Raw genomic sequence first — 12,642 nt, 5'->3', positions numbered from 1 at the left:
TAACATGCAGCTTACCTCTGCTCAGTGACTACTGGGAATCCCTAAGCCTGCCAAAGCATTGGGACAACACTGATCATGAAGAGCTAAGGGCTTCTCTACAGAGCCCACTATACCCTGACTGTGCCAGCGGTTTCACCATCAGTCTGTCCAGAGCCACACAGCCACAGCTCAGAAGACACATTTACTACATGAAAAAACAGCTGCAGCAAGCAACACAGAAGTACCTAAGCTCTTGGGTGAGTCCTGGACTTCAACAACTACACCAAGCAGAACTAGGGGTCACTGTTATCAGGGATCAGAGGGTTCTCAGAACACAGCACTTTCTACAACCACATTCATATGACTCAGTACTGAAGCTGGACAAGCCCTGTGCAAAAAGGGCAGTTTAGTTCCCTAAATGTACCTCAGTACCCTGCTAGTGGCCCTGGATGAGGAACCTGTGCTGACTGCAAATGAGAGGCAGCAGCTTCCTTTTGAGACAGTTATTGACAGTACATGACAGCCAGTTTCTCATTAATGCACACTGAGAATTGAAAAGTAAAGTGCCATGTATAAAGCACATAAAGCTGTCTTCTCCATACCCTTTGTAAACCCAGTCTCCATAACCTGCCATTTAGCAGCAAGACACCCCCATTCCTACTGCCCGTTACAGGAAGCTGGGGGTGGAGGTCAGAGGGTGGGCTTTGCCATCCTTATAGAAGGGCTCACCTGGAGACTAGGCTGTGCCCAGGAAGCACTATTTCAGAAAGGAAAACATCCCAACCAGTGACCTGTGAGGAGAATGGAGCACTCACCTGCTGCTCCAGCGCCGCCCACTTCTCTGGGAACAGCAGCTATAGGTCAGTATCCTGAACATATCTGTAAAGGCACTGCCATCAGGGGGCTTGGTGATGAAGACACTGTGGCCACAGAGGAAGACCAGGAAAGCAACTGCCACGCAGACTGTGGGGATCAGGTAGCCCATGAAAAAGCTCACATTCTGCTGAACATAGGCAATGCCTCCTAATGAAAGGATGGCTCCCAAGTTAATGCTCCAGTAAAACCAATTAAAAAACCTCCGAGTAGCTTCTGGACCTCGGTCTCTGACCTAAAATAACAAGAAGGAAAAACAGTTAACATGTAAAAGTGTAATTTTTATTTATCCTCTAAGCATGTGACAATCTCTAATTTTATTTATCAACGACTTTCCTCCAAACCCTAGAATGGCTGGAACTAAAAGCACCTGCCACAGCACTTGACCTAAACACCTTTATAGGCAAGAAGAGATGTAACAAGATGCTTCAAATCACTGCTCTAAGTAGCCTGGAAGGCACATGGCCAATCAAAATGCTGTTTGCAGATGCAATCAAGTGTCTCCTGATAGAAACTACCCTACACTCAATCACTGTAGATGCTTGGGGGGCGGTGGCGATGCGTCTCTGGATGCCAACAAGTCCAAAGCACATGGACCACCACCTTAGGCACACGAGGAATTATCCTTAAAACAGATTCCTGAGTTATGAACACCATTCTAGGTGACTGCCACCCAAAGATAAGTCTTGGAACTCTGGCTCCATGCCTTACTGAACTTGGCACGAATGCGGGTAGGCCTCTAGCAAGCAGGCTCTGGCTCAAAGAGCTACAGAGAAAGTAACCCTTGTTCAGAAGCCACAGTACAAATGCAACTTCACAGGCCCCAGAGGATTGTAGATGTTGATAACCATGAAACGAAGAGTCAAGTGCAGTCTACAGCTATAACAAGCTAATTTAGAGTAAAAGGTTACCAAGACCTACAGGAAGAGGAGGTGCACACCTGTAATCCCAGCAATTCAGAGGCAGGAGCACCTTGAGCTCAAGGCCAGCCTAGGCTACACAGTGAGACCTTAGTCTCAAAAGAAAAACTATCAATATATATTGAGGAGAAATTCTGATAAGGGTGGTGATTCCTGAAAGACTGAAAAATCAGCAGCTTCTTGGACCAAGATCTTAAGACCTGCTTCACAGAGCCCAGAACTGGCTGGCAGTGGAGCTGGGGCAGGCTCATCCTTAGGGCTCCTCTTCACTACTTTTTTCTTTTCTTTTCTTTTTCTTTTTAAGGTAGGGTCTCACTCTGGTCCAAGCTGACCTGGAATTAACTATGTAGTCTCAGGGTGGCCTCGAACTCATGGCAATCCTTTTACCTCTGCCTCCTGAGTGCTGGGATTAAAGGCATGTATGTGCCATCATGCCCAGCTCCACCAGACTTTAAATTTAACTGGACATTACAAGGACGAATCCTCCTGTCTTAGCCACAGACATTCTAGAAGTTTCATTCCATGATGGCTTATAGCAAACCCACCAGACACAGGCTGGCATCAATCTCATACAAGGACCGGCCTATTGCACCATCTCAGTAAATTTTGCTGTCCTGTCTTTAAGTTTCCAAGCATGAAAATATTAGAAAACACTCCATAACATATTGGCTTTCTCACCCACAGAACAATCTCCTCTACCAAATAACCAGCTTTAAGCAGGACCAAAACCACCAGTGTGACATGCAGCAAGGCCATCTGCTTAGCAGGCATATTATTTAAGCATATTTCAAGCTCTGCTATTGAGTACAGTTGCAAAACACAGTCAGAATTGAGCTTTCCTCAAAATATTAAAGGTCATATCATTAGATAACTGTTGTACTGTTAATAGTATGTTTGAATTACTCATATGGTTACAATTATCACACACTGAAAAGCCAACAACTTTTTCTTTGAGGGGGTTGGGTAGGGACTGAACCTAGGGCCTTGCAAATGCTACATCCCAACAATACATGTTCTAAATAGACCACACTTTCTTTAGAGTTGAAGATCTTCTATATATGTCTGCTTTGAACTAAAGGCAGGAGTTACTACTGAACAATTTCATGTTGACAGTTTCTTATACCTGCAATACAATACCTTAAAATGTTATCAAATAGTGGGCACTAATATTCATGTTACATTGAAGGCAGACGAGAAAAAAAAGTATGAACAGAGAAATAGACAAAATATAATTAAAAGTGTAAGAGAGTCTGGTGTGGTGAAGCACACCTTTAATCTCAGCACTTGAGAAGCAGAGGTAGGCAGGTCCCTGTTAGTGTGAGGCCAGCCTGGGACCACAGAGTGAGTGTCATGTCAGCCTGGACCAGAGTGAGACCTTGCCTTGAAAAAACAAATAAAAATAACTAAATAAATAAAAGTGTAAAAGAAAAGTGTTTTGACAACTTCAAAATCCAATAGGCCAGTAGGTAAAGCAACCTTGGAGATAGAATCTCTCACCTTGTTGCCCAGGCTGGTTTCAAACTCGTGGGCTCAAGCAATCCCCCTCATCCTCTGGAATGGCAAAGACTATAGGAATGTGTCATCATGCCCAACACATGGTACATTATCTATTAACTGAAAAATGCTGGCCCTGCTATCCTATTGCCTATGTGAACTTGGTGGTCAACTGATTTCAACTTCTAAGGATTATCAACAAAAATTACTTCATAAAGGACTATTCCCAGGTCCTTAGGAACCACACACCAACCAAGAGTACAGAAACTGCTGCTAGACTCAGCAGTCACACACCTCCTGCCCTTGGTCCGGAGCTACAGTTCCTGCTGACACTAAACACATGACATCACCATGTGCCCTGCCAAAGGTTAACAAGCTTTTCATGTGACTGCTCCAAAGACACCAAGCCAGAGGAACAAAACTGAAAGAACAGAACAGAGCATAGCCAAGCACATAGTTGGCTGACCTGGAAAAACCCTTAAAATGCACAAGAGCCCAATCTCTCCCCAATTAGGAAAAACTCCAACCAGGTGTGGTGGCACATGCTTGTAATCTTAGTACTCAAGAATGTCTAGGTAAAGCAGGAAAACTGATACACTCAAGCCCAGCCTACACAGTGAGTTCAAAGCCATCCTGGACTACATATAAAGACCGTGTTAGAAAAAAATGATAAGGGCCAGCAGGACAAACCAACATCCTGCAGATAAAACAGTGACCATGGAAGCACCAACCTCAGAAACAAGAAAGACTTTGAAATCCCATTGAAGAATAGCCAAGACCTCTACCTCCCTTCATGGATGTAAGCTGTATAACATAAAGGAACTGGGCAAACATGGGCTCAGTGACTGCCTATATTCAAAGATGTACAGCCATCACTGCCATCTAATCACTAGGCAGGGAACCCTGTCAACTCAGCAGTAGTCACTCCCATACTCCTCTGGGGCCACCACCAGCAACTTGCTGCTCTGTGCATCTGCCACTCTGGACGCTTCACAAGAATGAAGCATGAGGGAGCCCTGTCAGCTTTCCTCCAGAGTATGATGCTTTCAATGCCAATCAACACCAACCTGGGGGGGGGGGTTTACAGTTACACATGTATATAATGCATTTTGATCACATTTGCCTCATTTCCTTTGCTTGCCCCATCCCCTTCCAACTGACCTGTTCTTCCCAATTAGTCCCACTTCCACTTTCATGTCTTGTGTGATCCACTGAGTTTAATTAGGGTGACCTGCATAAGCTTGTGTGGGGAGGGGACAGTTATTTACAACAGCATGGCTAACCTGCTGAAGAAAATGTATCCCCCTCCTTCAACCAATGACAACAATTAACTGTCAGTAATTCAAGGAGGAGTTGTGGGGGGGGGGGAGTCTCATGAGCCCCTTCACCACCCATGACAAAATGTTGATGTTCCCAGGCTTGTGAAGACCCTGTGTAAATAACCAGCTGCTCTGAGTTCATGATATAACAGCCATGTCATGTCCAGAAGACAGTATTCCACAACACTCTTCCCCATCCTTTGGCTCTTACATTCTTTGTACCCTGAGTCTCAAAGGGGGTGATAGAGATGTACCATTTGAGTTTTGAGCCTCCCCATTAAGCTCCCACTACAAAAAGAAGCTTCTTTCCCTAAAGAGCAGCACTAATTTATAGGCATAAACATAAATATTTGAAAGGCTGTTTAGGAAGTACATGTTCATTTAGCAAAGTAATAGTACTAGTTTCCCCACCAGGGTGCATGACCTCCCCATCCACAGGATTCTGACTCGGCTTACAGTGCCACCTAACTTCTCTGTGTGGGTAATATGCCACTGGTAAAGTAGTCACCATTTAGCTTAACCATCCATCTTCCTGAAAATGTTTTTGAGTTACAGGAAACTTCTATACCTGTCTTTAGCTCAATGTTATCTTTAAATATATACACCCTTGGCCAAGTGTGGTGGTGCTACGTCCACGGCGACCTCGCCTGTGTAGCAAGCAGAGATGCTTCTATACTGGATGAGAGCTGAGGACAGAGGGCCAGCACTCTTCGGAGGGATGCCCCCGGTGACCCCTTGGCAGTCGGTTACTGTAAAGGTTCCTGCTGCCCATGAAGTCACGACGACCTAATTGCTGACGCCAATGTGCTGTTTTCTGCGCTCTGTTTCTTTCCTGCTCCCTTCTAGTTGTTTGTCAAAGAACAGCTAGTTTCTACGCTACGCTTACTATTAATCATGCACACAATCAAAGTAACAATTTGAGTATTGAATGTGCCCCTCCTATGATTAGGGCAATGGAGAAAATGTATAACTCTACTAGGAATAAAAAATTAACTCTAAAACAGTTTTTAGATGGTGTAGAGTAGAAACAGCTTATGATGTTTTAGAACAATACTGATCCTGAGAGAGTAGAAATGTTAATCGGTAATGTTCATTAGAAGCATGACAGTTCTACAGATAGGGAGTTGTAAAACTTAGGCTTTCCCACCAGGAAACTTCCTGGGAGGTATGTTCAGTATTTGATCAAGGGCTGATAGTAGACTCCCAGAGCTGGGAACTACCTAGATCCACTCCCCTATGAGGGAGGATATGATAAATTCGGTAATAGATAAATAAATTATAAAGGAAAAAGGAGGCTATGGCATTCTCTTTCATTTATGAAACGCTTAGCAAGGACACGTAAGCCTTGGTGCTTATACTCTAGACAAGAAAGAAAAGAATTCCTGAAAAACATTAAACCAGCCTTAAAAGTTGGTGGTCTTTTGGATAGAAACACTTTTATAATGAATATGAGGATTATATAAATAATCTAATAAGTGGAAAGAGATGGCTCTCTGCTCGGTTTATAAAAAATAAATAACCTATTGTTCACCTTACATCCCTTACCCCAAGCTTCTATTCATGTAAAGCTGTGGTCAATGATGCAAGGCGTCCTTCTTAAAAAAATGGGTACAGTTCCTGCCTGATCAACATTGCATGTATGCTTACAATAGAACAATACTTAAGATTGTTTAGATTAATGATTTCTGAGATCACTTGTTGGCTTGCTAAGTTTCCCTGTTCAATCTGTATAAAATCTTCATGAAACCTTCAGTAAATTGCAGCAGCATTTTCTACCTAGAGTGTGTCTGTCTGTCATTTCCTCGCCGAATCCCGAGTTCTCCTTGAGCCTTTGCCCTTGTTCTCCCTCGGTCCTGATCTCCCCGAGAGTCAGTCCGCAGCATGGTGGCACACACTTTTAATCCTAGAACTTGGGAAACTCCTTAGTAGAACCACAGTGAGTTGGAGGCCAGCCTGGGGCCACAGAGTAGAGTAGACTAGAGTAAGATCCTACCTCAAGAAAATATTGAAAGAAAAAGAATATTAAATATGCACAATCTTTTTGGATCTCCCCAAAACATTCTTCTATACAACCATAATGCCCACCACCACATCTAAGAAATATCACACCAATGTACTGTCATCAAACATGCAGTCCACAGTCAAATTATGCCAAGTGCCCCAAGCAATGACTTTAAAAAGGCAAGTCAGGTGTGGTGGCTCACACCTACAGCCCCAGTCCTCAAAAAAAAAAAAAAAAAAAAAAAAAAGCCCAGGCATGGTAGCAGAGGTAGGAGGTCTGAAAGACCCAGAAACTAAATTAACGCCATGAAGGGATTCAGTATGGTGCTGCCCTGGCTGGGCCTAACTTTCAGGTTTTCCATTTAGGCAGAAGGCAAACCACCCTGACATATGGTTAGGGAAGGTGCCCACCCAAAGGCCGGAGTCACCCCCTAGCCTAGACATGCCCAGGACATGCCTGAGGCCTGTCCATTTTGCTCTTTCTGCCCCAGCCAATCACAATGAAGACTACCTTATATGCCTGGGGTTCCCCTAGCTCCCACCTCCACTCTGCTCCCAACCTTGCCCGTCGAAATCCCAAGCCAAATCAGAAAAATACTGTTTAAATCAACCAATCATGTACCCATCCCCTTTTTCTATGTTCAAATCCCAATAAAAACCCTACTGTCCCCCTACTTGGGGCCCTTGTCTGGAACCACTGTAACCACTGCGTTGGTGAAGTCAAGGGACCGAGCTTAAGCCCGAATGTTAAAAAATGCTCCTTGTCCTTGCATACGTGTTTGGCTCTCCTTGGTGGTCACTGGGGGTGCTGAGAACTGGGCATAACAGGACCACCATGAGTTCGAGGCCACCCTAAGACTACACAGTGAATTCCAGGTCAGCCTGGACTAGAGTGAAACCCCACCTCGAAAAATAAAAAAAATAAAAAAAAAAAAAAAAAGCAGGAAACCTCTGGCTAGCATTGTACATGCTATAACCACCAAGGTGGAAAAAGTTTAACCTTGAAACACAGAGACTCTGGCCAGTAAAATCTCAGGCCCAGAACTGGGTTGTCCCCCTACAGTGAGCTGTTGGCCAGTAAGACCCATGAGGTTCCCAAAACAATGCAGGCCACTGCCAAAACACTCAACCTGCCAGAGATAAAAGGTAAAACCCTAGAGCTGAAGACACCAGAGGTTGCGGTAACAGGATATTGAAATACCATGCTGGAACCAAAAGTGAAACTAGCTCCCTCTTGGCTAGCCCTCATAGTGCTGATAAGTCCTATGGGAACCACAGTCACCAACAGCATGAATAAGCAGGGGACCTACACACCAAGAAATTAACCAGCCAGTCAAAAAGCACATACTTCTGCAATAATGGCACACATCAGATAACCAATTCTCTGATTAGACATGAGGCCTTACATTTTTCTAAAAAAATGTAAGAGCCAGCCTGTGAACCCTCAAAAAGGGGAAGTAAATCTGAATTGGCACCAAGTCCACTTCCAGATCACTTCCTCTCCCTTCAGAACCTCTAGAGTCTTCCCTCATCTCTTAGTCATGGTGATTTCTTCCAACATTTTTTTTGTGTGTTGTACATTGGGTTTATTATATTTTGTTTGCTTGGTTTTTCTTTTTTTCCTCCAACATTTTTGTTGGGACTTTTCCTACCAACTTCACCCAAAATTTCTTTAAAACAGATGGAAGGGGCTGGAGAGATGGCTTAGTGGTTAAGATGCTTGCCTGCAAAGCCAAAGGACCCTGGTTCAACTCCCCAGGACCCATGTAAGCCAGATGCACAAGAGGGAACAAACATCTGGAGTACGTTTGCAGTAGCTAGAGGCCCTGGTGTGCCCATTCTCTCTCCCTCCCTCTCTCTCTCTCTCTACCTGCCTATTTCTGTATCTCTCTCTCAAATAAATAAAAATATTTTTTAATGTAAAAAAAAGCAAAACAAAACAGATGGGAGATGACTCAGTGGGTAAAGCACTTGCCCTGTAACCATGAAAAACTGAGTTTAGATCCCCAGAACCCATGTGAAGCCAGACAAGGTAATACATATCCATAATCCTAGCATGTCTGCAGGGAGACTGGAGGAGAATCCATAGAAGCTTAAGGGCCAGCTAGCCTGGCACTGGCAGAAGCAAACCCTGCCTTCAACAATGGGGAAGGCACGGACCGATGCCTAAAGTTGCCCAGGAACCTACATGTGCCATGGCACCTGCACAATCACACAAACATACAAAACCAACAGAGGGCTGGAAGGAAGTGGCACATACTTCTAGAGTTAATTTGCAGTGGCTGACGGCCCCAGCGCCCCCATTCTAGCTACTTCTTTCTCTAATAAATAATAAAAATATTTTTAAAAAAAAAACAGAATGTTAAGGGAAGCTACAGGACTTTCTCCAGCTCTCTGTGTCCATCCTCCCTGTAGGGAAACCTCCCCAACAACTGGGACCCTTTCTATTAAAGGTGTCAATTCAAACGGCCCCCTCCAACAAATAGCTTTTCTTTTTACAACCAGCCCCACCATCACTTCATGTGTAAATCCCACATCACTGGGGTAGAACCCTATCTAGTTCTTTTTTAAAACATTTTTGTTTATTTTTATTTATTTATTTGAGAGTGAGAAAGAGGCAGATAGAGAATGGGCGCGCCAAGGCCTCCAGCCACTGCAAACTCCAGACGCGTGCGTCCCCTTGTGCATCTGGCTAACGTGGGTCCTGGGGAATGGAGCCTCGAACTGGGGTCCTTAGGCTTCACAGGCAAGTGCTTAACCGCTAAGCCATCTCTCCAGCCCTATCTAGTTCTTTAACATACTTGCTGCTATACTGCCTTTCTCCCCTGCTTAAATTTAGGCTTTCTCAACAAGAGAAAAGCCACCCACCCCTCTTCCCCAGGCAGAGGGCAAGGATGTTTCCCTCTTCCTCCCTTCAGTCTTGCACCAGATGCAAGGACTAGCCTGAGTGTAGGTAGGCAGGGTCAAGAGGACATTTGCTCCGAGGCGCTGACACAGCCCTATAAGGGAGCTAACCCTGGGGTGAGCGGATCCCTCTCCCATCCAGCAGAGGCTGAGCTGGGCAGGCTTCATCCTGGTCCCCTTAGTTCAAGGCTCATCTCACTTCTGTGGTCCCAGGCAAGGGGATGGACTTCGGCATCACACTACACAAAGGTAGTGCCCCAGATGAGCGAGACTCATCTCGAGGCGGTCAACGCCTCTCCAGGAGCAAAGGGAGAGACCCGAGTGCAGATGACTGGCGTGGGGAAGGTCCCCCTTTCCTTGCAGTGGCACACTGGGTGCAAGGTCAGGCTGGGTGCGACCCCTTTCCTTCCCATCAGTCGCGCTCCAAGCTCAAGGGGCGGTGTGGGTGAGTGCGCGGCTATCTGCACGTCCCGCGGCAGGTGCGGGGCCGGCTCACCTGGTCAGCACCGAAGGGAGTGATGTTGGCCTTGACCGTGGCCACGCCGAGCCCTACGAGCACCAGCCCCGCGAAGGTGGCGGGCGCGCAGCGGCGCGCGTCGGCGTCGGGGCACTCGGCACTGCCGTTGGGGTGCGGCGCCGAGCAGTTACGCACGCGCTCGGGCCGCGGGTCCCCGCACAGCGCGGCGCGCGCGCGGGGCGCGGCCAGCAGCGGGAAGGCCAGCATGCCCACCAAGTAGAGCGCCAGGCTGAGGAGGATGGCGCGCGCCCGGCCGAGCCTGGCGTCGGCCAGCCAGCCTCCGAACGGCGAGCCCAGGTAGGTGAGGCCCATGAAGAGCAGAAGCGCCTGGCTGGCCTGCGCGCCCTCCCAGCCGAACGGCGCGCCGTTCAGGAACAGCACCAGGTTCGCCGTGACGCCGTAGAACGCCGCGCGCTCCAGCAGCTCGGCCAGCAGCACCGCCCCGCACGCCGCGCGCCGGCCCGCGAACGCCCCGCCCGCCGCCGCCGCCCGCCGGGCGCCGAGCAGCGGAGCCCGCTCGCCCGCCTCGCCCTCCATTCGCCGACCGCCGCCGCCGCCACCGTCCCGGTGCTCCCAGAAGCCTCAGGCAGCTGAACTCTCGCGAGACCACCTTCTCGCGCTCGGTAGGCTTCTGGTCCCGCACCGGAAGTCGGTCCCTACGGTCCGCTCGCTTGGATGATCCGTGTTTCGGAGGCCCTGGACGCGGCTCCTTGTAGTGTGCCAGGGTGGGAACAGAAGCCCTAAGCCTCTCGCTGCAAGGCTCCTTCGCCGGGTGGTTTTGTTCTCTGGTGTCCTCAATACTGCTGCAATACAGTCCTTAGGCCGGGAGTGACGGGTTCTGACTTAGCGGCTTTCTTTGCCCCCCGCCCCTGCTACTGCATTTGCTCGCAGACGCGCCCTGCTAAACTCGCGCGCTTTCCATTTTCGGATTTCCTCCTCTCAGGGCACTGCTGAGCATGCCTGCTTTCCTGACCTATAATTCATAAACGCCTAACATATCTCCCTCCCCTGGTAGCTACCTTCCCTGTGGTTGGTTGTCCAAAAACCGACAAATCCAAGAATGGAAAGGGGGGGGGGAGGACACGTTCTTCATTGGTAAGCTGCCCATGCTTCTGTAAATAACTTCCAACCCATGCACATGTATTAAGCAAACCTAATTAGACTCAGTGATTCACACAACATGCTCATCACTAAAAGAGGGAAAAGTAGGGAAGGGGTTCAGAGGAAGGGGGCCAAGAGAAGGTAATGGAAGGTGAATTACGGTCAAAATACACTTGTACAAAAATGTCAATAAATAAACCTGAAGAAGAGAACCGGTGTCTCATCTGCTCACAGTCAAACTAGGAAAAAAGGCAGGCCTCATGACATTTCAGAGCCGTCTGAGTAGACAATCAAACTGTGACCTAACGAACTGCTGTGTTACTTATTGTTAACACCTATCAGGATCCTACTGGATTTGAGATTGAGTCTTAGACTTTGTTCCAAGACTGCTAAGTAGGCCTATTACTCTTCTGCAAACTCGAATGGAATTAACATTAAACATGAGTTGGTAGAGAGCTTGCCTACCATGTATAAAACCCTAGGTTCAATCTCCACCCTCATGAAACTGGTGTGCTGTTGCATATCTGCAATCCCAACACTAGGGAGGTGGAGGCAGGAAGATCAGAAGCTCAAGGTCATAGCTGGCTACATAGTGAGGCCCACTTGGGACTCAGTCTCAAAAAAAAATTGAAGATGAAATGAGGAAAAGCCATGCTATCCTGCCCATAGGTACAGATGTATATTTTGGATGGTAGCAGACTAAAGTGATGGGACAGCCTCATTAGAGAAATATGAAGCTAAGTTTTAAACAATGAGTGAATGGTCTGGCATGAGCGTATGATCATGCACGCCTTTAAACCCAGCATTCGGAAGGTAGAGTTAGGAGGATGGCCGTGAGTTTGAGGCTAACTTGAGACTACCAAGTGAATTCCAGGTCAGCCTGGACTAAAGTGAGACCCTACCTCGGGAGAAAAAAGAAAAAACGATGAGAGGGGATCTCCTATTTTCAATGTGTGTTTGAAGAAATTTTGAGTAGAGCCCTAAGATCTTTGTATTTGATACCTGAGGGTGGAAAACAAACCCATCATGCAGAAATGTTCTTTGCAGTGTTTGGGGACAAGAAGATAAACCAGTTGTACAACATTTTGCAAGATTTTATTTCAGCAAAATGTCTAGAAGAGGCAAATGTACAGACAGTGCAGACTCGTAGAAGTTCCCCTGATCCAGAAGATCGCTCAATTGGTAAGTGACCGCTAGAGTGCAGAATGTTGGTGAGGCATGATGAACATGGTCTAAAAGCGATTCTGCTAATGGCTGCACAGCTCTCAATGGACTAAAAACCATCGTAAACGTTAAATGGGTGAATTGTATGATATGAGGATAATATCAGTGAAGCTGTTAACAGATAAAAGAGAACCAGCAGTGAGAAATGGAGAGATATCACCTGTAAACCTGGATATTCTTAGCCCTTTAGTGAATGAACTGGAAGCTTGGACAATACAAGCCTTTGTGATTTCCTGTTGCACCACTGTTTCCCCACTCCATGCCCCAACCATTTGTCATGGCTTACAGTAGTCCTCCTAGACCTTGTTGC

General features: G+C 46.9%; 1 protein-coding gene across 1 annotated transcript in view; it reads right to left on the bottom strand.

The window, feature by feature from the left end:
- The window catches only part of Slc15a4 (solute carrier family 15 member 4), a 29,616-nt gene extending 19,072 nt beyond the window's left edge, over window positions 1-10,544 (bottom strand). The window contains exons 1-2 of the mRNA XM_045157021.1: window positions 9,987-10,544; window positions 795-1,087 (exon numbers count right to left, since the gene is read on the bottom strand). Of these exons, the coding sequence (XP_045012956.1) occupies window positions 795-1,087; window positions 9,987-10,544 (851 nt within the window). The remainder of the gene's footprint in view (window positions 1-794; window positions 1,088-9,986) is intronic.
- Window positions 10,545-12,642: the final 2,098 nt, after the last annotated feature.

Source organism: Jaculus jaculus, chromosome 8 (assembly GCF_020740685.1).
Source record: "Jaculus jaculus isolate mJacJac1 chromosome 8, mJacJac1.mat.Y.cur, whole genome shotgun sequence".
Lineage (NCBI taxonomy): Eukaryota > Metazoa > Chordata > Mammalia > Rodentia > Dipodidae > Jaculus > Jaculus jaculus.
This window is presented reverse-complemented; position numbering and strand designations above follow the sequence as displayed.